General features: G+C 44.8%; 1 protein-coding gene and 1 pseudogene across 2 annotated transcripts in view; both read right to left on the minus strand.

Annotated features, from left to right (window-relative positions):
* Positions 1–11924, minus strand: part of LOC139541402 (BTB/POZ domain-containing protein KCTD1-like) — a 16581-nt gene extending 4657 nt beyond the window's left edge. The window contains exon 1 of one of the 2 annotated variants that reach the window (XM_071346011.1): positions 11612–11924. In XM_071346011.1, the coding sequence (XP_071202112.1) occupies positions 11612–11620 (9 nt within the window). In that variant the 5' untranslated portion in view covers positions 11621–11924. Of the gene's footprint in view, positions 1–641; positions 2284–11611 lie in introns of those variants that run through there. The other variant, XM_071346010.1, reaches the window with a different exon arrangement.
* Positions 11925–17819: 5895 nt separating this feature from the next.
* Positions 17820–24333, minus strand: LOC139540615 (aquaporin-4-like; annotated as a pseudogene).
* Between the last annotated feature and the right edge of the window lie 3423 nt (positions 24334–27756).

Genomic DNA, 27756 nt, shown 5'->3' on the forward strand with positions numbered 1-27756 from the left:
ACAAACACAATTTTTTTTTCATTAGGGGAAAGAGGCTTGAGACAGCCTGTCGTACTATTGTTCAGTATAGTGCCTGTGTCTCAGGAAAATGTGAGCTTTAGGCAAATGGGTATAAAATAAGTGTGTGTGTGAGTGAGTGAGGGAGGGAGAGCTTGCACGCTCTGGCTCTCCCCCTGCGGGCTCCACTGTGGTGCATGGTGGGTAATTGTGGGCCTGGGGCGCCATCACCCATAGCAACAGACAAAGTCCCAGAGAGAACTCACTCATGTGTCCTCTACTCACAAGCTTGTCCCAAATGGCACCCTAACCTCTATACATACAATGAACTGCTTTTGACGAGTGTCCATAGGGCTCTGGTAAACAAATTGTGCACTATATAGGGAATAAGGTGCCATTTGGGACGCTAACACAATGTTCATGACCTCTTTACTAAAGCACCTAGAACACCCAATGACAGAACTCACTCCTAAACAGTACAAACACACACATCTTACTGGTCAATACTTCCACAGTAAATGGAAAATTATGTAAATCATTACATTTATGCATAATCTGTGGATGCTTTGGAGACTAGTACATTTATTCTACATTAAATTTAGAAGACTGCTGATCAGTTGGTGCAGAGTGTGAAACTGTGTTACCTGCGCTGCTACCACGCCAGCTGGTAAAGGAGCGGGCGGCTGACCGTGGGGCTCCGGGGATCGGACGGGCTCGGTACCGTCCACTATGACCACCGGGGACTCTCCGCGTTCCACGGAACGCACACAGATCTTCTTAGGTGATGGAGGGCCAGAGACGTCGCCGGGGCAGTGAGAACGAGATTTCCTTGTCGTTCTCTGCGGCTTCAGTTCCACTGCGTCCGTGACCTGTCGGCTATATGGGATCACGAGCTGGAGATAAGACTGTGCGCCACCATTGACCGTTTCCGAGGCAACGTGAAGGGACACTGACTTTGACCCGATACCGGCGATGCTGTTGAGCGTTGCTATGGAGACGGCGCCGATGCAGTGGTTGGTGTAGGTCTTTGAAAGCTTGGCAGCACGCGACAGCATCTGCATCCTCGTGCCCAGCAGGTTTTTACCGATTGCTTTGTTCTCGTACCATGTCATGTCGCTTAAGCAGCAGTGGTCTCGCGGGCGCTGGAAGAACGCTTTGCACACCGGGTTCCGTTTCGAGACATACTTCACAAAACTGGCATACGGACAAAACTCCGTGGCCGTCTCATACATGCGCGGCAGAGTATCATCATCCGTGTCTGGTCTTTTTTTAGTCCAGGAAGCGGAGCGAGACTTGTGATACGGCCCCAGCGCTTTGAAATAGATAAACTTTCTCCCATCCTCGTCTATGGCTAGCCCGAATGAATCCTCCTCCAGCTCGCGCTGATTCTCTCTCCCCCTCGTACAGAAATACATGCATGTCTCGAACCACACTTTGTTGAGAAGCCCGAACGGCGTATCGGTGTTAAACACACTAGAGGTGTATAGTTTTCTCAGGTCCGCCCGCGTAATAGCCTGTTTTTGCACAACGGGACCAGCACCTTGCTCCTCCAGCTTTCTGATGACTGCGGCCAGGGTCAGGTTGGCGCTGCGCAGTTCTGGGTCCTTGGTGAGGTCCAGGGTGCGACAGTAAGGCGGCTCATTCAGGTAGCGGTTAAGAGAACTCCGGATGCTGATGAGAGAGGACTTGCTGTAGAGCTGGCCGCTCTTCGATCGCGCCTCCGCGTAGAAGGAGCGCAGGACCGCGCACAGCGCTTCCTTGTCCAGAGTTTCAAAGTCAGGACTTTGGGCTTTCTCACTCAGGTACTCCCGGAAGATCCTGACTGCGTACCTAGTAGCCAGGCGAGTGTTCTCGCTCAGTCTGGAGCGGTCAGACCGCTGCAGGTCTCCCTCCGGATCAGAGTCCAGTCCGGTGATGTGGAACAGTCCGGGGTCCGCCCCCGCTCCCGGTCCCAACCCGCTGCACTGGTCCGTACTGCGCATACGGACCGCTTCTGTCTCCATAACCGAGCAGCTGCCGGGGTCCACACATTCTGCCTCCCACTCCAGCTCGACATCCTCCTCGTACTCCCCCTCCTCCTCGCCGGTGATCTGCACCTCCTGGATCTCATCCTCTTCCGCCTCGTCTCCGCTCCTCTCAGTCTCTGGGCAGCTCATGTGCTCCTCCCGCTCTGTCCCCGCCGTGTCGCTAGAGCAGTCTGCGCTGCCAGGCATTCTCGCCATATTGCAGTCTGTGTAGCAGTCCTCAGGCAGAGCGCATGCGCTATATTGGACCGCAGAGCTGAGAGAGCTTTGTGTTACTGTTTAGTGACCTTCAGCTAGGCACGCGCTCTTAAAGGTGCAGGGAGCGAGCGAGTGGGTAAATGGATCGCGCTCACAAAAAAGGCTGCAGTATTGGACTGCATATTGGACCACTCACATGCAGCACGAATATGTAACAGGGTTTTATGTCTCTCTTTAATTGAAGTAACTGCTGCATTTGATAAGGCAATACCTGACACACACACACAAACACACACACACCTTTCCCTGCACATGACACAGGCCAACTAGGGCTGTCAGAATGAATCAGTTAATTAAAGTTTTTTTTATCACAATTAATCCCATTATCTGGAAGTGTTCAAAATACACTGAAAACATTCAAAATACATATTTTATACAGCTTAAAACTACAATACAACGTCAAAAACAAGTTATTGATTTTAAAGAGAGTGTGCTTTATAAATTTACCAGATTTTGCTTACCTTAACTTTGGACAAAATCAATATTCTTGTAATGCTTTTTGAATAAAGAAATCTTAAATTACAGCTCAATTTGAGCAAATCCTGCGATTTACTCTGACATTTTTTCATTGTTTGACAGTCCTAATATAAACTCTTTAGTGAACATTCAGTACTTTCCTGGATGTCATACACTACTCTATCTGAGCGCTACAGTGCCTTGCAAAAGTATTCATCCCCCTTGGCATTTTTCCTATTTTGTTGCATTACAACCTGTAATTTAAATGGATTTTTATTTGGATTTCATGTGATGGACATACACAAAATAGTCTAAATTGGTGTATTGAAATGAAAAAAAAAACGTGGTTTAAAACAATTCCATAATATTTCAAACGGAAAAGTGGTGCGTGCATATGTATTCACCCCTTTGCTATGAAGCCCCTAAATAAGATCTGGTGCAACCAATTGCCTTCAGAAGTCACGTAATTAGTTAAATAAAGTCCTGTGTGCAATCTAAGTGTCACACAATCTCAGTATATATACACCTGTTCCGAAAGGCCCCAGAGTCTGCAACACCACTAAGCAAGGGGCACCACCAAGCAAGTGGCACCATGAAGTCCAAGGAGCACTCCAAACAGGTCAGGGACAAAGTTGTAGAGAAGTACAGATCAGGGTTGGGTTATAAAAAAATATCCGAAACTTTGAACATCCCACTGAGCACCATTCAATCCATTATAAAAAATGGAAAGAATATGGCTCCACAGCGGAGATTGGAGTATCTGTCCATAGGACCACTTTAAGCCATACATTCCACAAAGCTGGGCTTTACGGAAGAGTGGCCAGAAAAAAAGCCATTGCTTAAAGAAAAAAATAAGTAAATATGTTTGGTGTTCGCCAAAAGGCATGTGGGAGACTCCCCAAACATATGTAAGAAGGTACTCTGGTCAGATGAGACTAAAATTTAGCTTTTTGCCCATCAAGGAAAACGCTATATCTGTCACAAACCCAACACCTCTCATCACCCCGAGAATACCATCCCCACAGTGAAGCATGGTGGTGGCAGCATCATTGGCAAGGACTGGGAAATTGGTCAGAATTGAAGGAATGATGGATGGTGCTAAATAAAGGGAAATTCTTGAGGGAAACCTGTTTCAGTCTTCCAGAGGTTTGAGACTGGGACAGAGGTTCACCTTCCAGCAGGACAATGACCCTAAGCATACTGCTTAGCAACACTCGAGTGGATTAAGGGGAAACATTTAAATGTCTTGGAATGGCCTAGTCAAAGCGCAGACCTCAATCCAATGGAGAATCTGTGGTATGACTTAACGATTGCTGTACACCAGCGGAACCCATCCGGCTTGAAGGAGCTGGAGCAGTTTTTCCTCGAAGAATGGGCAAAAATCCCAGTGGCTGGATGTGCCAAGCTTATAGAGACATACCCCAAGATACTTGCAGCTGTAATTGCTGCAAAAGGTGGCTCTACAAAGTAATGACTTTGTGGGGGGTGAATAGTTATGCACGCTCAAGTCTTTTTTTGTGTGTGTTATTTCTTGTTTGTTTCACAATAAAACTATTTTGCATCTTCAAAATGGTAGGCATGTTGTGTAAATCAAATGATACAAACTCCCAAAAAATCTATTTTAATTCCAGGTTGTAAGGCAACAAAATAGGAGAAATGCCAAGGGGGGTGAATACTTTCACAAGCCACTGTGTGTGAAGTCTGTTGTTAGACTTGTGCATTGATTTGAGCATACATGCCAATGCCTCAGAAGTACAAAGCAATGATATTATATTCCTCTTAATATAGAACCTCATCACCCTGCTGTACCTCCAGGCTAAGAGTACTGCTCCTCCCCTGGGCATCCGTGACCTTGATGCAGCTTTATACAGCCTGATAGCCTACAGGGTGTCCTCCATACGATGCACTGCTCCCATTACAGCTTATAGGGACTGTATGAGCTCTTATAAAGGCTCATAGGTTAGCTATGTTGCCCTTGTAAGGGTTCATATACTTCTTATGCTGCTCTTGTGTAGGTTCATAGTTATGCTGCCACCTTAGCTTAGGTTAATTATGTCCTTCATACTCTTCTACAATTACAGCTTCTAAGGACTCTACAAACTAAAAACAAGTGGTTCTATATAGTGCCAAATATCAGCATACTTTTCCAACCTTTTTGAGGATAATAAAAACAATCCCAAATAAATGTTTTGATCCTGTTGCAAAGCTAACTAAAAAGCAGCTTTCCCCAAGTAAAGATGGCCTTCACTTCAGCAGTGGTGAATTCATGAACTTATTCGGTGAAAAGATCATGATCATTAGAAAACAAATTACGGACACCTCTTTGAATATGCATATTTCTCCAAAACTCAGTTGTCCTGATTCTGCACAGAACTGCCAGGACCTTGGCTCAATGGAGACACTCAAGTTTTGAAAAAACTTGTATCGCTCAACACATTCACTAAAATAGTCATGGCATCTAAACCTTTCAGCTGTCTACTGGACCCTATTCCAACTAAACTATTGAAAGAGCTACAGTATATATACAAAAGTATGTGGACACCCCTTCAAATTAGTGAATTTGGCTAATACAGCCACACCCGTTGCTGACAGGTGTATAAAATTGAGCACACAGCCATGCAATCTCCATAGACAAACATTGTCAGTAGAAGGGCCTTACTGAAGAGCTCAGTGACTTTCAAGGTGGCACCGTCATAGAATGCCACCTTTCCAACAAGTCAGTTCGTCAAATTTCTGCCCTGCTAGAGCTGCCCCGGTCAACTGTAAGTGCTGTTATTGTGAAGTGAAAACATCTAGGAGCAACATCGGCTCACCCGCTAAGTGGTAGGCCACATAAGCTCACAGAACGGGACTGCGGAAGCATGTAGTGTGTAAAAATCATCTGCCCTTTGTTGCAGCACTCACTACCGAGTTCCAAACTGCCTCTGGAAGCAACGTCAGCACAATAACTGTTTGTTGGGAGTGTCATGAAATGGGTTTTCATGGCCGAGAAGCACACAAGCCTAAGATCTGCATGAGCAATGCCAAGCGTCGGCTGGAGTGGTGTAAAGCTTACCGTCATTGGACTCTGGAGGAGTGGAAATGCTTTCTCTGGAGTGATGAATCATGCATCACCATGTGGCAGTCCAATGGACGAATCTGGGTTTGGCGGATGCCAGGAGAACGCTACCTGCCCCAGTGCATAGCGCCAACTGTAAAGTTTGGTGGAGGAAGAATAATGGTCTGGGGCTGTTTTTCATGGTTCGGACAAGGCCTCTTATTTCCAGTGAAGGGAAATCTTAACGCTACAGTATACAATGACAAGTTCTAGACGATTCTGTGCTAATTGGTCTACGCAGACAAGTTCTTGCCTGGTTTAGATCTCATCTGTTGAAAAGATATCTGTTCGTCTCTGTGGATGGTTTGTCCTCTGACAAATCGATGGTAAGTTTCGCTGGTCCTCAAGGTTCTGTTCTGGGACCACTATTGTTCTCACCCTATATGCTACCTCTTGGTGATGTCATTCAGAAACACAATGTTTCCGAATGACTCATCTCTTCAGTAGGTCCTATGATTGAGTGTAGTCTGGCCCAGGGGTGCGGAGGTGAATGTCAAGGCACTGGAGTGACGAACCCCCCTTGCTGTCTCTGCCTGGCCGGCTCCCCTCTCTCCACTGTGATTCTCTGCCTCTGACCCTGTTATGGGGGCTGAGTCACTGGCTTACTCGCGCTCTCCCATGCCATCCTTAGGAGGGGTGCATCACGTCATGCCAGGCTTTTTCCCGCTATACTTGACTTGAGTGGGTTGAGTCACTGACGTGATCTTTCTGTCTGGTTTTGCACCCCTTCCGGCTCGTGCAGTGGGGGTGATCTTCGTGGGCTATACTCGACCTTGTCTCAGGGTAGTAAGTTAGTGGTCTGTTGATATCCCTTTGGTGGTGTGGGTGCTGTGCTTTGGCAAAGTGATTGGGGTTATATCCTGCCTGTTTGGCCCTGTCCAGGTGTTCTCCAACTCCCCCTGTCTCAGTCCCTAGTATCTATACTGCAATAGTGTATGTGCCAGGTGGCTAGGGTCTTTCCTATCTGTTGTAATTATCCTGTCTTTTCTGGCATCCTGTGTGATCTCTCTCTCTCTGTTTCAATGTTTCTCTCTCTCTTTCTTTTGCACCTGCAGTCTCAACCTCTGAATGCTCGGCTATGAAAAGCCAGCTGACATTAACTACTGTGGTGCTGACCTGTTGTACCCCATATAACCACTGTGATTACTATTTGACCTGCTGGTCGTATGTGAACATTGGAATATCTTGAAGAATGGTCTGGCCTTAATGGCCATGTACCCTTACAATCTCCACCCGGCACAGCCAGAAGAGGACTGGCAACCCCTCAGAGCCTGGTTCCTCTCTAGGTTACTTCCTACGTTCCTGCCTTTCTAGGGAGTTTTTCCTAGCTACCATGCTTCTACATCTGCATTGCTTGCTCTTTGGTGTCTTTGGAGTTTTAGGCTGGGTCTCTGTATAAGCATTTTGTGACATCTGCTGATATAAAAAGAGCTTTATAAATACATTTGATTGATTGATTGAGCGATTGATTGATTGAAATAAGGATTCTTTGGCTTGTAACCATAGCGGAACCCTTTTTCGTGCTATTGGAACCTTATTTTGAAGATTCTATAAAGAATCATATTCATCAGGTTCTAAATGGAACCTGTATGGTGTTATAAAGAACCCTTTCCTAAGGTTCTATAAAAAAAAAAAAACATGAAGCAAGAGTGTGCAAAGCTGTCATCAAGGCAGAAGGTGGCTACTTTGAAGAATCTATAATATACAATATATATTTGTTTAACACTTTTTTGGTTACTACATGATTCCATATGTGTTATTTAATAGTTTTGATGTCTTCACTATTATTCTACAATGTAGAAAATAGTAAATATAAAGAAAAACCCATGAATTACTTTTTACTGTTACTGTATATACTGTATGTATCTTTTTTTATTCTGATTTATCAGGGGGTGATGCAGCACCCCTACTTCCCTATGATAACCAGGGAATTTAGCATTTTTGGGGGGGGTATAATATTTCTGCCTCTGTAACTTTCTCAGTCAACTTTATTCACGATTCGCTCAGGATTATCCGTAATCATGGTAGCGTCCACATTAATGTTTAACTGTTTAGAAACATATATTTTATTCTTATGTACAATTAAAACAACTCCAAAATGACACAATACATAATTTACCATTAATTTCTATTGGGCATAAAATAATCGGAAACACAACCAAAACAAACAGCAAATGCATCCAACAAGCTTGTTGTAATCATTGCATGCTATGAATATGGGACCAAATACTAAACTTTTGATTACTTTAATACACATATAAGTGAATTTGTCCCAATACTTTCGGTCCCCTAAAATGGGGGGACTATGTACAAAATGTGCTGTAATTTCTAAACGGTTCACCCCATAGGGATGAAAATACCCTCAAATTAACAGTCTACACTTTAACCTCATAGTCATTGTATCATTTCAAATCCAAAGTGCTGGAGTACAGAGCCAAAACAACAACAAAAAACGTGTCCCTCTCCCAATGCTTTTGGAGCTCACTATGTTGCCCTTGTGGAAGTTCATAGACTTCTTATGCTGCCAACTTAGGGTTCATATAGACATACAGTTAACATTTCCCTGATTATACCCTAAGGAGATAGATGTAGAGAGTTGTAATGTTGAAGACCCTCTTCCCTAACTTTACTCAGAGTAACAAAACGGGAGGACCTGTGAGAAGCCAAGTGCCTAACAAAGCTGTCATTTAAATTCAAATGTAATATAGTGAACAAATCTCAGGCAGTCTGTTTATCTCTGCTGCTATATGGCAGTGCTGGATGTCGTGGGTAATTAGGTGTTGTGTTGTCACGCCCTGACCTTAGTATTCTTTGTTTTCTTTATTATTTTTGTTAGGTCAGGGTGTGACGAGGGTGGTATGTGTGTTTTTGTCTTATCTAGGGTTTTTTGTATGTCTAGGTGTGTGTGTCTAGTCTAGACATATGTAGGTCTATGGTGGCCTAGATTGGTTCCCAATCAGAGGCAGCTGTTTATCGTTGTCTCTGATTGGGGATCCTATTTAGGTTGCCATTTCCAGTTTGGTTTTGTGGGTTATTGTCTATGTGAAGTTGCATGTCTGCACTCATTGTTTATAGCGTTCACATTCGTTTTGTTATTTTGTTGTTTGTTTAGTGTTCTTCGTGTTCATTCGTCTTACATTAAAAGTATGTATTCACATCACGCTGCGCTTTGGTCTCCTCACTACAACGAACGTGACATGTGTGGCAGTAACTGAAATCGTCTGGCAGACAGACCCAACAGTGTGTATCTATGGGAAGTGTGTTAATGACATTTATTACAATGGAAAAAGCAGTGTGATCCACTTCCATCCATCACAGCAGTGCAGAGAGTAGAACATAGCAATATAACCATATTTTCTGAGTGAGTGTGATGTGAATGTGTCAGAATGTTAGATATGTGAGGAAATTAATATGAAATACCTTGATCCTAAACCTGCACACATTGAGGGACTGAAAATCACTTTTAATGGACTTTTTCATTTGAAAATGTGTTTTTTTGGGTCAAAGATTAAGATTAATCTAGGTCCAGTACAGGAAGGAGCAACCAACAAGCAAACACAGCCCTACAGAAACAGCCAAAGTGAAACCTTCCTTTCTGAAACCTCTTTGCTTAACTGAAGCAGTGTCTTTTGTCTCTGACCGTGTCTCAGCCTCCAAGGCATATCACCAGGAAGGAATGCTGAGACATTTGGAAAAAACACCCATGCCTCGTTTTGCACCTCCGTACCCAATTAGCAATTAGCCAGGCCTTTAAGTGGAGACCTTTGCTGTGGCGTCTGATCCCAGCCTGATTTATATGCCGCTTGTGCAGTTGCTGATAAGAGAAGGGCCCCAGAATACATATTAGAGTTTTACATTTAATTTTATGATGATTTGCATGTCAGGAGAGCCTTAGGGGCTCCGGGGAATAACATGGCCGCTCTTCAAAAGGATATCTGTGTGCCGCGTGGCAGCAAAGTGTGTAGGATTGCGCTTTTTTGTGTGCAGGTAGGTAATTTACTCCCTGACTAATCTGCAGAGATAGGGAGAAGTTGTAGAAGAAAAATCACTTACACAAAGAACAAAGCTCTCTCTCTCTCTCTCGCTCTCTGAGGCACCTTGTCAAAACCTACGAAATGAACACCATGCAATAGATAGAGATGCTCCCTCAGCATAGGGCTGGCATGAAAGAGGGATGTGTGTGTTTGTGTGGACATGTTTGTGTGTGAAAGAGTGTGTGAGTATATAAATTGTTTCCGTGTGTGTGTGTGTGTGTGTGCGTGCTCTTATATAAACAGAAAGTGCTCACATTACACCTGTCCTTCACACTCACTATTGACTACAACCATTCTTCCCAGCAGTAGTCTCTAATGAGATCACAGTCAGGGACAAACGCTCTGTTTATCTGTCTGTCTCGCGGGAGAGACCTGCAACACCATGTAAACATGCCCACTATATCAAACAACACACGAAACCCACACACACTAATTCAGAAACTATTTGCATACATACAATGCCTATCAGAGCAATGCTTGTCACAAGAAAGAATGTAGGAAAACCTTGAAGACTAGATTACACAGCCAGTAGTACACCATCCCTTACATACACAATATAAATAACATTATAACAAAAAATACCTACACAACTGCACAATCATTCGCAGTGTAAAGACTTTACAATAGTGTAATAATCACATATGAAGTAGGCCTACACCATAACACCTTTAATGAGATCCCCTGGTACTTTTGTATACTTTTTTAGCCAGTAGTTCTGAAAGCGCTCACAAGCCAAAAGTGATCCCCGGAAATTGCTTATTTAAAGTCACACATGTGCAGATATGTTCACCACGTCACTGCTCTCTCTCTCTCGCTCGCTCTGCTGTGTGTGCATCAGGAGGTTTAAAAAATACTTAGTCGCCAAAGTTCCGGGACATGTCTTTAATGTCTTACCTACTCTCTATCAAACTCATATATACTTTCTGATCATATATTTGGTATTTTATCCTCCTAAAACATTTCATTATCCTGAAAAGGAGAACAGACATGCTTTGGAATGTACATCTATAAGCATATTTCTCTCCCTGCCAGCCAGCGTAAGTAGCAAGCTGTCACTTCAGCTTTAATGAGTTCTAGGATCCATTATTAATGACATGCCAAACAACTGGATGGCTCAGGGCTGACTGCACATCCTATACACTGTGTCTGCTCCACTATCTACACACACTCACGAACGCAAGCTGCACACAAGTAAGCACAACAACACACACACACACACACACACACACACACACACACACACACACACACACACACACACACACACACACACACACACACACACACTCACACACACACACAGAGTGTCCCAGAGTGTGGGAAAATATGAAACATGTAAGTATGATGACATTCTTACTGTGAACAATAGAACTGCAGTATAACAACAGAATATTGTCATTCATCTATTTCCATATTTAACTTTGTAATTGAATAAGGGGCATTTCCGCATGGTGAACACCTCGGAGCTGTCCATTCAGCACTGCCCTGGTCAGCTACTCCTGACAAGCCATCAACACACTCTACATGTGCAGGACCATGGACAGCGACAACTTCCAAGACTAACAGAGATCAGAATTTCCTCACCACAAGTGATTAATCATTTTAGCAGCAAACTGTAGGCTTGTCCACTATCCTACCACATGGGCAAAACAGTGCTGCTCCCCTCGCCCATATAAGTCCCAACAACCACCTCCACAATCTTTACCAGGAAATTAAAAACAAACCAAATTTCAGACAGTTCTTACCTGAAACATTCGACATCAATCATCGGCTTTTCTCTCTGAAAAACGGCGATATGCTGCTTCCCCAGCACGCTACAGAGAAATGCATTAGCCTGGCGAGGGACGGAAGACAGAACAGTCGCTCCAAGGCTCCACTAGCCCCTCAGGCTAAGATCAGGAGACAATTAGCGTATTCCTGCATCATATCAAATGAACATTATTCTGGATTCCGTTTATACCTTTTCTAATGATCAACTCTAAACAATAATTATTATTATATTATATAGCTGGTTTGTTTGGAAAGCCTCCCCGCAATAGAGTTGTGGCTCTCTCGCACTCCCGCCTTTAGCTCGCCTGCGCTACTCCCCTCGGCGGGAGAGGCTGATGTTATTCGTGATGATTAGTTTTGATGGAGACCTTCCGCGGGCACTTTTCTTCTAATGGATGGAGGGACACTGCTGTGTGCCAGGCAGGGAAACAGCAGATGATGGTGGTTATATAAACTGTAGCTTGTGTCAACTGCCACTATCTATCGAAATCAAATATGTATCATACATTTACATTTACATTTAAGTCATTTAGCAGACGCTCTTATCCAGAGCGACTTACAATACATTAGAGAAAGTACATCTCTTGGGCACTGTCTGGACCAATGGAGCAATCAACAGTGTGAATCTCAATCAAGAGGAAGAGATAGGAGTCAGACTGTGTTGACTATTCAGAAAGGAATGGAGAAAGTGTGTCTACATGTCTAATTTCATTATTGTGTATGTTTTTTATTTCCATAAAAACGATTTATCTCTCTCTCTTTCTATCTTGCTCTTTCTCAGTCAGGTAAATGTTTGAGTTTTAATGCAGCCCAATAAGTCATGCAGCTCAAACATCCACAGTAGGTGCTGATCAAAGGGCTTAGAACACAATAGTGACACCATGCCCGTAAGCCACCATTAATTACTTTCTCGTCCTGAAATTGGGAGTCTACTTGGGCTCAGAGAGATGTAAAGGAAGGGTGAACAACAGACACAGGAAAGTGGAGGGAGAGAGAATGGAGAGGAAGGTTGAACAACAGACACAGGAAAGTAGAAGGAGAGAGAATGGAGAGGAAGGGTGAACAACAGACACATGAAAGTAGAAGGAGAGAGAATGGAGAGGAAGGGTGAACAACAGACACAGGAAAGTAGAAGGAGAGAGAATGGAGAGGAAGGGTGAACAACAGACACAGGAAAGTAGAAGAAGAGAGAATGAGAGGAAGGGTGAACAACAGACACAGGAAAGTAGAAGGAGAGAGAAAGGGTGAACAACAGACATGAAAGTGGAGGGAGAGAGAATGGAGAGGAAGGGTGAACAACAGACACATGAAAGTAGAAGGAGAGAGAATGGAGAGGAAGGGTGAACAACAGACACAGGAAAGTGGAAGGAGAGAGAATGGAGAGGAAGGGTGAACAACAGACACAGGAAAGTGGAAGGAGAGAGAATGGAGAGGAAGGGTGAACAACAGACACAGGAAAGTGGAGGGAGAGAGAATGGAATGGAAGGGTGAACAACAGACACAGGAAAGTGGAGGGAGAGAGAATGGAGAGGAAGGGTGAACAACAGACACAGGAAAGTAGAAGGAGAGAGAATGAGAGGAAGGGTGAACAACAGACACAGGAAAGTAGAAGGAGAGAGAATGGAGAGGAAGGGTGAACAACAGACACAGGAAAGTGGAAGGAGAGAGAATGGAGAGGAAGGGTGAACAACAGACACAGGAAAGTGGAAGGAGAGAGAATGGAGAGGGAGGGTGAACAACAGACACAGGAAAGTAGAAGGAGAGAGAATGGAGAGGAAGGGTGAACAACAGACACAGGAAAGTGGAAGGAGAGAGAATGGAGAGGAAGGGTGAACAACAGACACAGGAAAGTGGAAGGAGAGATAATGGAGAGGAAGGGTGAACAACAGACACAGGAAAGTAGAAGAAGAGAGAATGAGAGGAAGGGTGAACAACAGACACAGGAAAGTGGAAGGAGAGAGAATGGAGAGGAAGGGTGAACAACAGACACAGGAAAGTAGAAGGAGTGAGAATGAGAGGAAGGGTGAACAACAGACACAGGAAAGTGGAAGGAGAGAGAATGGAGAGGAAGGGTGAACAACAGACACAGGAAAGTGGAGGGAGAGAGAATGGAGACGAAGGGTGAACAACAGACACAGGAAAGTAGAAGGAGAGAGAATGGAGAGGAAGGGTGAACAACAGACACAGGAAAGTGGAAGGAGAGAGATTGGAGAGGAAGGGTGAACAACAGACACAGGAAAGTGGAGGGAGAGAGAATGGAGAGGAAGGGTGAACAACAGACACAGGAAAGTAGAAGGAGAGAGAATGGAGAGGAAGGGTGAACAACAGACACATGAAAGTGGAGGGAGAGAATGGAGAGGAAGGGTGAACAACAGACACAGGAAAGTAGAAGGAGACAGAATGGAGAGGAAGGGTGAACAACAGACACAGGAAAGTAGAAGGAGAGAGAATGGAGAGGAAGGGTGAACAACAGACACATGAAAGTAGAAGGAGAGAGAATGGAGAGGAAGGGTGAACAACAGACACAGGAAAGTAGAAGGAGAGAGAATGGAGAGGGAGGGTGAACAACAGACACAGGAAAGTAGAAGAAGAGAGAATGAGAGGAAGGGTGAACAACAGACACAGGAAAGTAGAAGGAGAGAGAAAGGGTGAACAACAGACATGAAAGTGGAGGGAGAGAGAATGGAGAGGAAGGGTGAACAACAGACACATGAAAGTAGAAGGAGAGAGAAAGGGTGAACAACAGACACAGGAAAGTAGAAGGAGACAGAATGGAGAGGAAGGGTGAACAACAGACACAGGAAAGTAGAAGGAGAGAGAATGGAGAGGAAGGGTGAACAACAGACACATGAAAGTAGAAGGAGAGAGAATGGAGAGGAAGGGTGAACAACAGACACAGGAAAGTAGAAGGAGAGAGAATGGAGAGGGAGGGTGAACAACAGACACAGGAAAGTAGAAGAAGAGAGAATGAGAGGAAGGGTGAACAACAGACACAGGAAAGTAGAAGGAGAGAGAAAGGGTGAACAACAGACATGAAAGTGGAGGGAGAGAGAATGGAGAGGAAGGGTGAACAACAGACACATGAAAGTAGAAGGAGAGAGAATGGAGAGGAAGGGTGAACAACAGACACAGGAAAGTGGAGGGAGAGAGAATGGAGAGGAAGGGTGAACAACAGACACAGGAAAGTGGAAGGAGAGATAATGGAGAGGAAGGGTGAACAACAGACACAGGAAAGTAGAAGGAGAGATAATGAGAGAAAGGGTGAACAACAGACACAGGAAAGTAGAAGGAGAGAGAATGGAGAGGGAGGGTGAACAACAGACACAGGAAAGTAGAAGGAGAGAGAATGGAGAGGAAGGGTGAACAACAGACACATGAAAGTGGAGGGAGAGAGAATGGAGAGGAAGGGTGAACAACAGACACATGAAAGTGGAGGGAGAGAGAATGGAGAGGAAGGGTGAACAACAGACACAGGAAAGTGGAAGGAGAGAGAATGGAGAGGAAGGGTGAACAACAGACACAGGAAAGTAGAAGGAGAGAGAATGGAGAGGAAGGGTGAACAACAGACACAGGAAAGTAGAAGGAGAGAGAATGGAGAGGCAGTGAAATAGAGATTGGGAGAGAGTGCCATAATGAGCTATTATCAGCAACTCTATTCTGACTGGGTTGTTTTCTTACAGTTGTGTGGTAACAGTTCTCTGAGTGAGTTAGCATCACCTTGGTCACTCAGCCCTATAGTAGTGGTTACTGTCCTGACAACGGTGCACCACCTGTGGATAATTTGGTCCCTGTTACCACTGAGGGGAGGATATGGTCCCTAACTACCAGCACACTGATGAGTATGATTGTGTCAACTTTGAGGATCTCTCAATGATTGTGGTGACTTTGTGTTAGAATTGCAGTGTTTTGTTTTATCTGATCTGTTGATGATGAGAAGCCACAGACAGGGAGACTGTAGGCTGGGCGCACCTTCCGGCATGTCTTGTTTGATTGGTCTCCTGTGGTATTCCACCACAAATGTTCTAAATATTCAACACCAGTCAGTCAGTCAGACATCAATAATACTTCATATTTAAACTTCCTCAGTGGAGGTACTCATCAGAACAAGGGGAGCGCATGGCTGTGTGTAATCAGCCTGCCCTGTTTTATTCTCCTTCAGGCTTGTCATCTGAATCCTCCCATTCACAGTACAATGAGGCTGTGTGATTTCCCTCACATTCTGAGGCTAAACATCTCCCTCATTGCCAGAATGTCCAGCAACAGAACAAGGTATTGACATAGTTAGCACTTTCTATGTCCCTGTCTCTATGTCCTTGTGGTATTTGTGGACAACTACAGTATGTCTGTGTCTTGTTACTCTGGTCAATTAATTTAAATGAGAATAATTGTGTTTTTTCTCCCTCCAGTTAATTTAAATGGAGCAATTATACTTAAAATTGTAATAGATAGCCACCGGAAAGAACACAGAGCTCTTTGAGGAGAGAGGGACTCCACTGTACCAACATAACAGTTTACTAAGCACTGTCCTGGGACTGGCCTACGGTACACTCACATAAATGCACGCACAACACGTGTGCTCACAGACACACAGAAAACACTCATGCATGCACATTGCATGCACATGCTTGTGCTTTCAAAACTTGAAAGCCTGTCAATCCTTTCCTGAGGTGCCCTCTGCTGTTAGAAAGTGGTAAGTACACCTTAACATTGATCAAACTTCAGTTCCACTTAGGAGCCTCAAACGCAGGGGATTTGTTTAGGAAAACACTGTATCTGATAGCGGTGGGTTAGGGAAAGCATACTCTAGATTATGAATCATTTTGCTAAACCAATCAATCAATTAATCAATCAACAAATCAACCAATCCATCGGCCAGTTCACATTATTAGTGATGAGGTACCTCAGTATACTGCAGCATAGCTCAGTGGAAAGACAACTGATATAAAATTCAAGAGATATGTCCAACATGAGGTCTTATCCATTACAACAATATTAACTATATAAAAACAGCATGAAACAGCTTAATCCTTCTGGCTGAGCAATAATCATTGTTCTCTTCAAACAATAATTGTATCAATTATAGTATTCACTTAAAACAGAGGAAGATCAGTGTGTTTGTGTGTGTGATTAAATATGTTTGTGAGAGAGGGATAGGAGGGGAGGACAATAGCAATAATCTAAAGGAAGGGAGACAGTGAAACAGTTGAAATAAACACAGTAGTATAAAAGTAGAATAAATCTCTCTAAGCCACCCTGTCACATCCCTGTCTTTTTATACACATATTACATATAAAGTTAGTGACTCAATATGTTATCTATTGGAGAATCGTTCAGGCCAATAAGAATAGAAAGATGAAGAGAGAGGCACTCAGCAGAGAGGGTCGAGACTTCACCACGTGCACTGAAAGAAGACTGGTGCTGTGAGTCTTAGGGCTGTGTCTGTTTCTACAGTGAGCTCCAAAAGTCTTGGGACAGTGACACACGGTATTCCAGCACTTTGGATTTGAAATTATACAATGACTATGAGCTAAAAGTGCAGACTGCCAGCTTTAATTTGAGGGTATTTTCATCCATAAACCGTTAAACCGTTTAGAAATTACAGCACTTTTTGTACATAGTCCCCTCATTTTAGGGGACCAAAAGAATTAGGGAAAATTCACTTATATAAATTGGAGTATTTTGTCCCATATTCCTAGCACGCAATGACAATGATTACATCAAGCTTGTGACTCTACAAACTTGTTAGATGCATTTGCTGTTTGTTTTGCTGTTTGTTTTGGTTATGTTTCAGATTATTTTGTTCCCAATAGAAATGAATGGTAAATAATATATTGTGCCACTTTGGAGTCACTTTTACTGTGACTCCAAAATATTACAATACATTATTTACCATACATTTGTATTCACACAATGCATGAAACCACTAAATTATCTGCTCGAGCTCTCTCTTTGTGTGTGTAAACACATAGGGTAATGTGTGCAGTTTATACAGCTATTGTGTGGTTGTGCATTGCGTCAATGTTTTTGTGATTGTGGTTGTATGAATCTACCCCTGTGTGGTTGAGTGAAGTTGTGAGAGAGGATGTGCGTGGTTGGGTTTCAGGGATTTCATGTGGTTGTGTGTAGGTTGTGTGTGGTTGTGTATGGTTGTATATGGTTGTATGTGGTTCTGTGCGTTGTGTTTCATTTGTTCACTCTTACCCAGTGGTTCTCCCAGCTCCAGGTGACCATGGCAGGTCCGAATGATCGAGCAGGGTTCACACTGGCACCAGTGTAGGGAAGCTAAACAGAGGAGAGATATTACACACATATACTAATTGGGACATTCCAACCAGAGGGCTTAGGGTAGAGTAGTGATACCTACGGCTTGGGTTAGGTTTAGGGGCTAGAGTTAGTGCTAGGGTTAGTGTTTGTTGACTGATGAAGAGTGGTGTCGTGTTTTTGGCTATGCCGGATTAAGTGATATGACATGTTATTCTATAAAATCCTTTCTCTGTAATTAATATTACCTGATTGAGCTAATCATGTAAATGTAATTAACTAGAAAGTCGAGGCACCATGTAAGAGTGTTTATAGAGCTGTTATCTTCCGAATAAACTCTGAAAGACCTATTAATATTTTACATCAATAGCAGTCAATATTTAATCATCACCTTATTTCAGTCTCCTCTGAACATCGTAGAATTCTTGGTTATCTTCACGAACCCTGGCTAACAAGTTGAATCAGCAGTACAAAATTGGGTTTAATTATTTATTTACTAAATACCTAACTAATCACACAGAATTACATATATACAGAATGAATCATACCTTGATTACAAATTATGTCACAAAGGAAAACGTCCCTAGCGGACGGAACAGATATGACAAGTGGTTACACAATGAAAGGGGGTTGGGTTTGAGTGAAAGAGCGGGAAGACTGAGGAACAAAGGGAGAAGCTGTGCTATTGTAAATACAGTATCTTATGCATTCTAAATTACCGCCCATTTGGAAAAGGAAAATGTAATAAATATTTACTCTGAGCTGCGCTTCGGTAGGTTGGTCGTAGATGCTGGCCGTGTTGGCCAACAGAGATTTTCCTGTCCTCGGAAGAATGTCACTGGTGGTAAATTGGATATGTTGTAGTATCGTCGTTGTGTGTTAGACTGGATACGTCGTCCGTCCTTTCCTAGCCCACGTTTACAGCGGCCGCTGCTAACTCAACGGCTAGGAGGTATCACTTCTGTAGTGAATAAGAGTTCAAAGTTCATACCATTCGCAACCAAAGCTCACGCTGAGGTTAGCTTCGTTCTGTATTTATTATCTGAATCCTTCTGACATCGACTTCCGCGACTTCCGGCGCCGGAAAGAGATGGCTGCCTCGCTTCGCGTTCCTTGGAAAATATGCAGTATTTTGTTTTTTTACGTGTTATTTCTTACATCGGTACCCCGGGTAATCTTAGGTTTCATTACATACAGTCGGGAGGAACTACTGAATATACGATTAACGTCAACTCATCATCGTTCCTACCAGGAATATGACTTTCCCGAAACGGATCCAGTGTCTTGCCTTCCACACAATACAATGGATCTGATCCCAGCCGGCGACCCTGTGCGACGCCGAAAAAGGGGAAAACGTGGCGGTCTCGTGGTCAGGCTTCGGAGACGGGCACATCGCGCTCCACTCCCTAGCATACTACTCGCCAATGTCCAGTCTCTTGACAATAAGGTTGATGAAATCCGAGCACGGGTAGCATTCCAGAGAGACATCAGGGATTGCAACGTGCTCTGCTTCACGGAAACATGGCTAACTCAAGGGACGCTAACGGAGTCGGTGCAGCCAGCTGGTTTCTCCATGCATCGCGCCGACAGAAACAAACATCTTTCCGGTAAGAAGAGGGGCGGGGGGGTATGCCTTATGATTAACGAGAAGTGGTGTGATCATCATAACAACACACAAGAACTCAAGTCGTTCTGTTCACCTGATCTAGAACTCCTCACAATCAAATGTCGACCGCATTATCTACCAAGGGAATTCTCGTCAATCATAATCACAGCCGTATACATTCCCCCCCAAGCAGACACATCGATGGCCCTGAACGAACTTTATCTGACTCTTTGTAAACTGGAAACCACACACCCTGAGGCTGCATTCATCGTAGCTGGGGATTTTAACAAGGCTAATCTAAAAACAAAACTCCCTAAATTCTATCAGCATATCGATTGTGCTACCAGGGCTGGAAAAACACTAGACCATTGTTACACTAATTTCCGCGACGCTTATAAGGCCCTCCCCCGCCCCCCTTTCGGAAAAGCTGACCACGACTCCATTTTGTTGATTCCAGCCTACAAACAAAAACTCAAACAACAAGCTCCCGCGCTCAGGTCTGTTCAACGCTGGTCCGACCAATCTGAATCCACGCTTCAAGACTGCTTCGATCACGCAGATTGGAATATGTTCCGCATCGCGTCCAACAACAATATTGACGAATATGCTGATTCGGTGAGCGAGTTCATTAGGAAGTGCATTGACGATGTCGTACCCACAGCAACGATAAAAACATTCCCAAACCAGAAACCGTGGATTGACGGCAGCATTCGCGTGAAACTGAAAGCGCGAACCACTGCTTTTAACCAGGGCAAGGTGACCGGAAGCATGACCGAATACAAACAGTGTAGCTATTCTCTCCGCAAGGCAATCAAACAGGCCAAGTCTCAGTACAGAGACAAAATCGAGTCGAAATTCAACAGCTCAGACACAAGAGGTATGTGGCAGGGTCTACAGTCAATCACGGATTACAAAAAGAAAACCAGCCCCGTCGAGGACCAGGATGTCTTGCTCCCAGACAGGCTAAACAACTTTTTTGCCCGCTTTGAGGACAATACAGTGCCACTGACACGGCCCCCTACCAAAACCTGCGGGCTCTCCTTCACTGCAGCCGAGGTGAGTAAAACATTTAAACGTGTTAACCCTCGCAAGGCTGCAGGCCCAGACGGCATTCCCAGCCGCGTCCTCAGAGCATGCGCAGACCAGCTGGCTGGTGTGTTTACGGACATATTCAATCAATCCTTATCCCAGTCTGCTGTTCCCACATGCTTCAAGAGGGCCACCATTGTTCCTGTTCCCAAGAAAGCTAAGGTAACTGAGCTAAACGACTACCGCCCCGTAGCACTCACTTCCGTCATCATGAAGTGCTTTGAGAGACTAGTCAAGGACCATATCACCTCCACCCTACCGGACACCCTAGACCCACTCCAATTTGCTTACCGACCCAATAGGTCCACAGACGACGCAATCGCAACCACACTGCACACTGCCCTAACCCATCTGGACAAGAGGAATACCCATGTGAGAATGCTGTTCATCGATTACAGCTCAGCATTTAACACCATAGTACCCTCCAAACTCGTCATCAAGCTCGAGACCCTGGGTCTCGACCCCGCCCTGTGCAACTGGGTCCTGGACTTCCTGACGGGCCGCCCCCAGGTGGTGAGGGTAGGTAACAACATCTCCACCCCGCTGATCCTCAACACTGGGGCCCCACAAGGGTGCGTTCTGAGCCCTCTCCTGTACTCCCTGTTCACCCACGACTGCGTGGCCATGCACGCCTCCAACTCAATCATCAAGTTTGCGGATGACACTACAGTGGTAGGCTTGATCACCAACAACGACGAGACGGCCTACAGGGAGGAGGTGAGGGCCCTCGGAGTGTGGTGTCAGGAAAATAACCTCATACTCAACGTCAACAAAACAAAGGAGATGATTGTGGACTTCAGGAAACAGCAGAGGGAGCACCCCCCTATCCACATCGACGGGTCAGTAGTGGAGAAGGTGGAAAGTTTTAAGTTCCTCGGTGTACACATCACGGACAAACTGAACTGGTCCACCCACACAGACAGCGTTGTGAAGAAGGCGCAGCAGCGCCTCTTCAACCTCAGGAGGCTGAAGAAATTCGGCTTGTCACCAAAAGCACTCACAAACTTCTACAGATGCACAATCGAGAGCATCCTGTCGGGCTGTATCACCGCCTGGTACGGCAACTGCTCCGCCCACAACCGTAAGGCTCTCCAGAGGGTAGTGAGGTCTGCAGAACGCATCACCAGGGGCAAACTACCTGCCCTCCAGGACACCTACACCACCCGATGTCACAGGAAGGCCATAAAGATCATCAAGGACAACAACCACCCAAGCCACTGCCTGTTCACCCCGCTATCATCCAGAAGGCGAGGTCAGTACAGGTGCATCAAAGCAGGGACCGAGAGACTGAAAAACAGCTTCTATCTCAAGGCCATCAGACTGTTAAACAGCCACCACTAACATTTAGCGGCCGCTGCCAACATACTGACTCAACTCCAGCCACTTTAAAAATGGGAATTGATGGAAATTATGTAAAAATGTACCACTAGCCACTTTAAGCAATGCCACTTAATACAATGTTTACATACCCTACATTACCCATCTCATATGTATATATACTGTACTCTATATCATCTACTGCATCTTGCCATCTTTATGCAATACATGTACCACTAGCCACTTTAAACTATGCCACTTTATGTTTACATACCCTACAGTACTCATCTCATATGTATATACCGTACTCTATACCATCTACTGCATCTGCCATGCCGTTCTGTACCACCACTCATCCATATATCTTTATGTACATATTCTTTATCCCTTACACTTGTGTGTGTGTGTAAGGTAGTAGTGTGGAATTGTTAGGTTAGATTACTGTTGGTTATTACTGCATTGTCGGAACTAGAAGCACAAGCATTTCGCTACACTCGCATTAACATCTGCTAACCATGTGTATGTGACTAATAAAATTTGATTTGATTTGATTTGATTTGATTTGACATCGGACCGTCGTCCTAATGTACCCGGAACAGCAAGTTATTTGCCCTTTTAACGCAGAGGCTGCAGGCCTCGCGTACTCGGAACAGGAGGTTACATTTTCGTCAAGGGCTTATATAGTGGAGGGAGAGAAGGGTGTGTTTCATAGTTTATAACCCATGTCTCTTCACAGGGGCGGGCCACTGATTGAGCAGAGCTCTAACCTTATGAAAACCCAATTCTCTCATTTGGAAGCTAAAATTACATTTCATCTTTTCACAAATAGTTTTATATTTAAACATTTAAATTGCACAACAATTCCATGTGAATCTGATAACTAGAATGTGTAGACTTTCCCAGATACAGTTTATGTCGTCCTGTCATCAGTCATAATGTCTCAGATGACAACCGAACTGACATCATATTCATTAAGTACCAATGCATATTTTCCACTGGTTGGATTACCGAAATATGGTTCCTTTCCCCCCACCGTTTGATGTTCCCAGACTCTCTATGTTTAACAAAGGCTATTCAAGAGTTCTTCAGTAGAGTCAAGAGAGAGAGGGCAGAAAGGTATTTATGTGGGGGTCATAAACCTTACCCACAGGCCAACGTCATGACAGTGGCAAACTCTGTTGGCTATCTGAGGTACTACTCACAGCGAACAGGTGTCCGATGTAGACAGAGAAGCCGATTGCCAGGGCAGCTGAGCCCTTCAGGTCTCTGCATTTGGGGTCACAGGTGGCGAACATGGTGAAGATGATTTCCAAGGTGATGAAGAGTTCTACAACCAGGGCATGGCCCACAGAGATACTGGTGTTCACCTGGGGAGAGTCACATGACCTTGGTTAGCAAACAAGACAGGATGTAAGGCACGTGCAGTAGACTTGAGGACAAGGGCTAAATCCCAAATGCCACCCCTTTCCCTGTGTAGTGCATTACTTTTGACTAGAGCCGGGACATATGGCAAAAATGAAAAAACTCTTTGGTCCTTTAAAAACCTGCTGTATGTAAAATATAGTATGCTATAGCTGTTTCCAGCATTAGGGCTGTTTTCCTAAAGAAATGAAATCTGCTTTGTGTTTTTGTTTTTGTTTTGTTTCCTTGCCACGATACTAACATGTATCGTGATACTGGTTTTATCCCGGGCCAACATTTGACCAGGGCCCATAGGACTCTGATTAAAAGTAGTGCACTATGTAGGGAATAGTGTGCCATTTTAGACTCGGACAATGACTACCCATAACAACTTAAACTTTGAGTTCCTCTTCAGTGATGATGACAACTAACATGATAACTAATCAAGGTTAAAGTTCAGACTCTGTCTCCCTTCCTTCTTACTGATGTGACGCCCATCTCGCTCCTGACAACATCTGGAGGAACCCCGTAGAGCACAGCTGCACCCACCACTGCTCCCAGACACTGTGCCAGGAGGTAAAACACTGCCTTGGCCAGGCTGAGTCACTGGGTCACCACCATGGCTGCGGTCACCGCAGGGTTAATATGGGCTCCACTGATGTGTCCAAAACACTTGACCAGGGTGGCGATGCTGATTCCGAAGCAGAGGGAGATGAGGACTAGGTCAGGGTGGGTGCTCCTCAGCCACCCAGTTGATGGTGGAACCCAGGCTGAGGAGGATAAAGATTATCATAGCTAGGAACTCCGCCCCCATGCAACGCCAGAACTCCTGTGTCAAGATCCCCTTGAAGGCGGCCATGACCCTGTTTCTATGACAACATGCAGGCCAGGAGGGAGAGGAGATGGATCGGCACTGGTTGGTACAGCAAGGACACACACACCGGGACCAACACGTCCTGATAAGAGGAGAGAGAGGAGAGAGGATGAGGGAGAGAGAGGAGAGAGGATGAGGGACAGAGAGGAAAGAGGATGAGGGAGAGAGAGGAGAATGGATGGGGGAGAGAGAAGAGAGAGGGGAGGGGGAGAGGAGAGAGAGAGGAGAGAGAGAGAGAGAGAGAGAGAGAGAGGAGAGAGAGGGTAAGGTGAGAGAGAGAGAGAGAGAGAGAGAGAGAGAGAGAGAGAGAGAGAGAGAGAGAGAGAGAGAGAGAGAGAGAGAGAGAGAGAGAGAGAGAGAGAGAGAGAGAGAGAGGGAGGGAGAGAGAGAGAGAGAGAGAGAGAGAGAGGGTAAGGTGAAGGAGATAGAGAGAGAGAGAGAGAGAGAGAGAAAGAGAGAGAGAGAGAGAGAGAGAGGAGAGAGGGTAAGGTGAAGGAGAGAGAGAGAGAGAGAGAGAGAGAGAGAGAGAGAGAGAGAGAGAGAGAGAGAGAGAGAGAGAGAGAGAGAGAGAGAGAGAGAGAGAAAGAAAGAAAGAAAGAAAGAAAGAAAGAAAGAAAGAAAGAAAGAAAGAAAGAAAGAAAGAAAGAAAGAAAGAAAGAAAGAGGAAGAGGAGGAAAGCCATCCAGCTTCACTCACTGGTAGTTTAGAAATATTTGTTTAATTTACACCAAACAACAAATGTGGCTATGCATTGCCCTGTTTATAAAGGTGATGCCTCTGATTCTGAGGATGTTTCAGGTGTATCCATCAACATCCCCTCATTGCTGATATACTGCTCAGTTTGGACAGAGAACAGACAGATCATTGCTGATTATAATAGCCTCTATTTATCCATAATGATGCATTTCGAGTTTCGCTGCCGCTCTAGTTCTAATCCGCTTTTTTATGTAAATATTTTCCATTTACAAAACGATATACAATCTCTTAATTCTGCTGGGGAAGGTTTTCATTTTAAAACTCAAAAAACAAATATGTTAGTATTGGATGCTTTCAAAATAACACTACTATTCAAACACTATTATACACTAGAAGGATTGATTGCAAAAGAAAGTGTGAGGTCTCAAGATTTTACTAATAAGTGGGACCACACAACATGTCAAGAGGGATGGTCTGATTTCATAAACAAAGGAAAGGTGCTCCTGATCGCCAGACAAATTCTAGTAGTTGTTTTGTTTTGTTTGTTGAGTTGTATTTATTTTTATTTTTTTTGTGTTTATTTATGTCAATCCTGTTTATGTCCTTTTGTAGTTTGTTAGGGTAATTTCTTGTTTGTTAGCTTTTGTGTGTCCACCAGGTTGGGGTGTTTTGGGGAGGTGTATTTTTAAATAAAAATAGTAATAAAATATATTATATACACTGAGTGTAAAAAACACTTGTTAAATCCACTTCAAATCAGTGTCTCTTAAATTGATCTGAGGCCGGGGACAGCCAATCCAGATTCAAATCCCCTAAAATGACCAACTCCGAGGAAAAAAGAAAGGCGTTAAAATACTTGGATATAGCACCAATAGCATTCGCAATGGCAGCAGGGGGCGGTAAATCCCAGAAACAAATAAAAATGTATTCTGGTTTATGGACACATCTACAACCAGGAGCTCAAATGTCTTGGGAACAAAAATTATCTAAAGATTGGTATGCCATGAAATTAGATTTGACATATATGGCCACTTCTCCCCCTTTCTGTAATCTGTCCTATCTACATTATAATAATTTACTTCAATGTCTTTATAGATACATAACCATTTAACCATGTTTCCTGTACCCAAATGTCAATTGTGGCAATGTTTTAAATCATATTTTGCACATTTAGGTTTATTATCCAAAGCCCCCTACGAGATTTAAAGTCAAAGGGTATTCAGATCATTCCCATAAGAGCTAACAGGCATAGGATCATCTGCAGCTATTTGTTGAGTGAGCTGAGACTTTGCCAAGGTCTCTGGCCAACCACATGAGAGCAGAGTAGACTGAGCATTTGACAGACCTCCCTCAAGTCGCTGGATGCAGGGGCTGGTGTGGGAACTGGGAGAGCAGTGTTGGCAGAGCTCAGTCCACCCTGATGAAGCTCCCGCCAAAGGAGTGGAGTTGCTGCAGGGGATCGGAGTGGCTGCCAATGCTCCATTCTGAGTATGCACAGCCTTGGTGTGGCTCCTGTTGCAGGGTTGGGGCTGCCATGGGGGGCAGGAGTGTACCAGGCCTGTCCTGGGGATGGGAGTAGGGACCAAAACTAGCCTAGGAGGGAGGTTGTGAGGAATTAAGGAGGGTGGTGTGGACTGCATCATGTGGTGCACTACCCTCAACAGTGTTCTGCCAGACCCTAGGGTAGTGGTCGGTGCTGTGTAGAGCTGGGCTGAGTTGAGGTGGGCCCGGTCTGGTAGAGCTGTGCTGTGATGGGCCGAGTCTGGTAGAGCTGTGCTGTGATGGGCCGGCTCTGGTTGTGCTGTGCTGTGATGGGCCGGGTCTGGTTGAGCTGTGCTGTGATGGGCCTGGTCTGGTAGAGCAGTGCTGATGGGCCTGGTTTGGTAGCATGGGAGGGAGGTTGTAGGAGGAATTGAAGAGAGTGGTGTGGCCGGCGATGTTCCAAACTCTGCATTGGGTCTCTTTGACTGCTTATGGCTTGGGCAATGCTCCATGTATCTGCATGCAGTTCCTGCGTGTGAAGAGGTGGAGGGTGTTGTGGGGGGCAGTGTTGCTGGCTGTTCTCCAGTCTCTGTGAGGCTCCACCAGATGCAGGTCTAAAGGAGCGTCTGATTTGTCTCAGGGAGTTGGTGGCTGGTCTGCTTCTCCTGTGGGGTGAGGTGGACTGGCCAACCAGAGCAACATCCTTTAACGTCCTGGCGAAGGTTAGGACTGCCTCTTTGTATAGGTGTACATTGTCGTAAAGACAGTCCAGGCTGAGGGTGGGATGGTGGGCCAGGTGTACAGCCCCGGCCATAGCACACAGCCCCGAGAGAGAGGCTGGCATTTACCCTCTGGATGGCGGCAGGGTGGAAATCTCTCCTCTGGAACAGGGTGAAGATGGTGGAGGCCCTCTCTTTCACTACCTTTAGTGATGTGGCCATCCTCTCCTGTTGGGCACACATGTCATTGTCCCTGTTTGAATTGATTGATTGATTGGAGAGCCAAGCTGGGCTAGAGTCATCTCCATGGTGACCTCTTTAAACGATGCACTCTGGAAGAATGTGCATGTGCCGCTTGATGAAAGACATCCAAACTATGAAATAACACATATAGAATCATGTGACATCATTTGAGTCAATTGGAGGTGTACCTGTGGATCTCTTTCAAGGCCTACCTTCAAACTCAGTGCCTCTTTGCTTGACATCATGGGAAAGTCAAAAGAAAATCAGCCAAGACCTCAGAAAAAAATGATAGACCTCCACAAGTCTGGTTCATCCTTGGGAGCAATTTCCAAATGCCTGAAGGTACCATGTTCATCTGTACAAACAATGGTACGCCGGTATAAACACCATGGGACCACGCAGCCATCATATCGCTCAGGAAGGAGACGCGTT

Source organism: Salvelinus alpinus, chromosome 16 (genome assembly GCF_045679555.1).
Source record: "Salvelinus alpinus chromosome 16, SLU_Salpinus.1, whole genome shotgun sequence".
NCBI lineage: Eukaryota > Metazoa > Chordata > Actinopteri > Salmoniformes > Salmonidae > Salvelinus > Salvelinus alpinus.